This window comes from Pinus tabuliformis, chromosome 9, assembly GCF_031772625.1.
Source record: "Pinus tabuliformis cultivar Carrire ecotype Pingquan chromosome 9, CPIR1, whole genome shotgun sequence".
NCBI classification, from domain to species: Eukaryota; Viridiplantae; Streptophyta; class Pinopsida; order Pinales; family Pinaceae; genus Pinus; species Pinus tabuliformis.
Genome location: NC_142307.1, coordinates 1,878,373,365 through 1,878,377,541, shown reverse-complemented (window position 1 = coordinate 1,878,377,541; position 4,177 = coordinate 1,878,373,365). Strand labels below are relative to the sequence as shown.

Genomic DNA, 4,177 nt, shown 5'->3' with positions numbered 1-4,177 from the left:
ATTTGAACCATTCTTTCTTCTAGTTAATTTTGGTAAAGGGAAATCATAGAGAATGTCATAAAACCCCTTTTTATGCAAATTTGTGCTTCTACAAGTTGATAGATTCTAATGGTGAGGGCTAATTACTTGAACACTTGAAGAAGATGAAGCCAATCCATTTCTCCTTCTAATTGGGTCAACCCATCATTAATCACTTAGCCTACATATAATTGTTATCAAAACAATGTTTGTCATCTGTACATGATAACAAACAAGCATAGTGAAAAATAACATATAATAGATGCAAAATTGAGTATCACTACATGATATCATAAATGGTCAATATATTAGTGCATGAAACAACTCATGGGCACTCTATTTGAAATTTGTCCCTTGTGTCACCATTACTTGGAATCTTCTCAATCCAAGATTTGGAAGTGCACTTCTATTGTTGTTGGGTCATTGAGATTGATACATCTACGAAAAGATGAAAATATTTAACAAGTGATATTTTCTAATTTACACCCCCTCTCTCAACCCCTTTTTTTTTCCTAATTTGTTTGATTGAGAAATATTGGAGGATTTACATAGCCCTATATTGTTAGTTATTTATCATTATTTTTATAAATTTCAATTGAAAAATTAATCTTCTTAGGTATTAATTTTAAAATTGAAAAAAGATTACTTAAGAGTAGTGTTGGATCTCAATCTTTGTGGATGACATAAATGATGGATCTAAATCTTTCTGTGATATATATATAGGGGAACCCATTGTGTAGCCTTCATTATAAAATGAAAAAGAATTAGTAAAGGGTAGATTTGGATCTCAATCTTTGTGAATGACATAGATGATGGATATCAATATTTATGTGTTATATAGAAGAAACCATTTTGTAATCCTAATTATAAATTTTGTTTATTTCACAAAAATAAAGTTGATTTTATGATTTAATATCTCTTTTCATTATTCAAGCTTTCTCATACAGAAAACTATTAATTTATGAATAATGTGAAAAATGATAATACATTTACTAAGTTGTGGGCAAAATGATAACAAGAAATTTGTTGAGACACATAATAAAAGCAAGCATGAAAAGTGTTAGATTAACTTCGATGATTAAATAATGGATATGGTGATGGAAGCTTGAAGTCATTTTAAATATGTTTTTAAGAAATATGATTTGTCATTTATATTTTCAATATAGAAATAATATTTGAAAAAACAAATTTATTTTTTTTTAAATCTAAATAAATCTTATTCAAGATAAAACATATTCTTGAAATTACACTCAAATAAACATATTTCTTGAAATTAAAACCAAATCACTATGGCAAATCACCATAGCAAGTGCTCTGGCTGGCCGGTAATGATAAATAAAATTTACATTCACCGCGCATTAAAAGTACCCAAGCGTTTTGAATTAATGCAATGCCCACAAATGAATGGCATTCATTTCAACATATCCATTCACTGGCCATGCAAAATGCCCTCATGTTAGGAACTATTGCAATGTTCACCTTGCGAAATAGAAGAGATTGAATTCATTACTGTAACGAGTATTGAATGAATGAGTCGAAGTTTTTCCAAGCGGCTCCTCCCTCATAAGAGAGGGCAGAAATGGCAGATTTACTCACCGCCTTCACTCTCCGCTTCACCTCCACCTCCTCCGCCCCGCACAGGAAACTCTTCACCGCGCTCTCCACTTCATCCCGTCTAGCGACCCCATCGATCATCTTCATCTCCACCGCCACTTTTGCTTCCTTCGCCAACATCAGAGCATTGGCCGGCTGGTCTGTCTGCAGCGGCAACGCGATTAACGGAACCCCTGCGGTCATACTTTCCAGACTCGAATTCCATCCGCAGTGGCTGATAAAGACGCCCGTGGCTTCGTGCGCCAAAATGGCTCCCTGCGGCGCCCACCCGGTCTCGATCAGGCATCGCCCCTGCACCCGCCGTTCGTAGTCCTCAGGCAAGAGGTTCGCTTTCCAGCCCTCAGCCGATAAGGGCGCGGGCGGGCGCAGCACCCACAGGAAGGGCTGCCTGCTTGCCTCCAGACCCAGTGCCAGCTCGGTCACTTGCGCTGGAGAAACATACGACTCCATTCCGAAAGACACGTAAACGACTGAACCGATCGTTTGGGTGTCCAACCACGCCAAAATCTCGGCGTCCCGAGGCCTCCGGGTTTGATCCCTGCGAGGAACATCAATGACCGGCCCAACTGCCCAGAACGGTTTACGGCCTCCCACGCCCACGCTTTCGAGGTGTCGGAAAATTTTGGGCTCTACATCTTCGAACGTGTTAAGGAGAACCCCGTCTGCGAGGCGTGTAAAGTCCATGTGCCTGCGGACCTGCGACGCCACAAAGTCCGCCGAAGGTAATTTCTCGATAGCCTCTGCAACAACCGGCAGCAGCAGCGGCTCCGCCCTCCCCAGGAACTTGGCCTCCAAAGACAGCCATATGTGCGCGCTGAACGGGCTCAACGTGAACGACCGGACACCGAATTTGGCCGCCACGGCAACGGACCAACCCATGAAGAGGTCGAAGACGAGAACGAGGCGATGGGGAGCAGGCAGTCCCCTGGATTCGTAGTATTCCCTGCCGGTGAGCTCCCTCATGAGACCCTCCAACGGGTTGCGCATTTGTTCCAGGAGATCGAAGATCTTGGGTATCATGTCGGGGGAAATTTTATTTGTATTCTGACGGCCCGGTGGCAGAGAAGCTTCGGCGTCTGGGATCGATAAATCCTGAAAATAGAGGGGAAAAGCATGATCGTTCCATCTTTCTCCTTCCACTAGACAGCGCAGAATATCTAGGTTTGAAGGGAGGCTCACGTAAATGACCGCAACGCCTCTGCTTGCCAGCATTCTGGAAAGCTGTAAGCACACATTGAAGTGACTCTGCCCTAAAAATAAAACACCAATTTAATTTCAATTAATGCTCGATCAAAAATAAAACAGTTCACGCGCCCAACCATTCGACTTCAAATAATACATCCTTGGAATGGTAGGTCGAGCTCTGATAGCAGAGGCAAAGTTTTATTTTTAAGTGAATACTTGGATTGGTAGGTAGAGGAATGACGGTAAAGGATGGTTTTATTTTTAATTTAATACTGGTTTCGGTTCAATGGGTTTATAGAGTTGTAATGGGAAGATGGGCAGGTGTAAAATGATGGGCGAAGATGGGCAAAAGAAGTTGCAGAAGTTAGATATATATCTGAAAATGGCCAAAGAGAAACGGAGTGTAGACCAAGAAGAGCGAAGTTGTTCATAAATAGGCTTTTAGCTTTAGAAAATTCTTGTACTAAATTGTGTTTAATTATATTTTTCTATTATATAATTATTTTTTGTCAAATTTTATTAATTAATATTTTTATGTTAATTGATAATATTTTTAAATATTTGGTTTATTAAATTTCGTATAAATAAAATTTGATTTTGAATATATAAAGTATATATATAACATTTTAGATAAATAAATAAATTTTATATATACCATGTTTAAAAATAAATTAAAAAACACAATTTTAAAAGTTTTTTTTTTTTTAATTTTATATATTTGATATTTATTATTTTTATTTTGTTGGATTTAATTTCCAGCCATATCTATGCAAACTATTTTATAGTGAATATTTTAAAATCATTAATAATTAACATATTTTATATTCATTCAACAATCTACAGTATCAAATACTATAGTAGTAATAAAATAAAGAATATCATGTTTTAAGTAGTGAAGATTGCACAAGCTTTGAAGTGAGTTGAAGTGGCATGAAGAGAGTTTAGTAAGTTTGTCTAAAAACTTTACAAGATAAATTGCTTGATTTAAGATATAATAGTAGGCAAGTCAAGTCATCAAGATGATATAATTGTTTTAGCAATTTGAAGGTGAGTTTTTAGAATATTCATAAAATTTGAATTTAAAATACAAACTAAAATGAAAATAGATAATTTTGTTAATGTAATTTAAATTCATAAATGTTTGTAACATTTTGTAATATCTTTATTTTGATCTCTAAGTTATTACATTGTGAGCATGATATATTACAATTGTAACAAAAATGAACTAGATGAATCTATAACAATGTATATCTCTCAAATGCTTGATTAATGAATATTCTAATATAATTGACTAGGAACATATGAGTACTCTATTGAAAATGTAACAAGAAAATCTTAATATATTTTGTCCTTGAATTAA

The 4,177-nt window shown here is 36.3% G+C and overlaps 1 protein-coding gene across 1 annotated transcript; it reads right to left on the bottom strand.

Annotated features, from left to right (window-relative positions):
* Positions 1-1,342: 1,342 nt before the first annotated feature.
* Positions 1,343-2,883, bottom strand: LOC149156407 (UDP-glycosyltransferase 72B1-like; the record flags this gene model as incomplete). Its single annotated transcript, XM_089443738.1, has 1 exon — positions 1,343-2,883. A coding segment is annotated over one exon (1,359 nt), but the record flags the coding sequence as incomplete, so codon positions are not given.
* Positions 2,884-4,177: the final 1,294 nt, after the last annotated feature.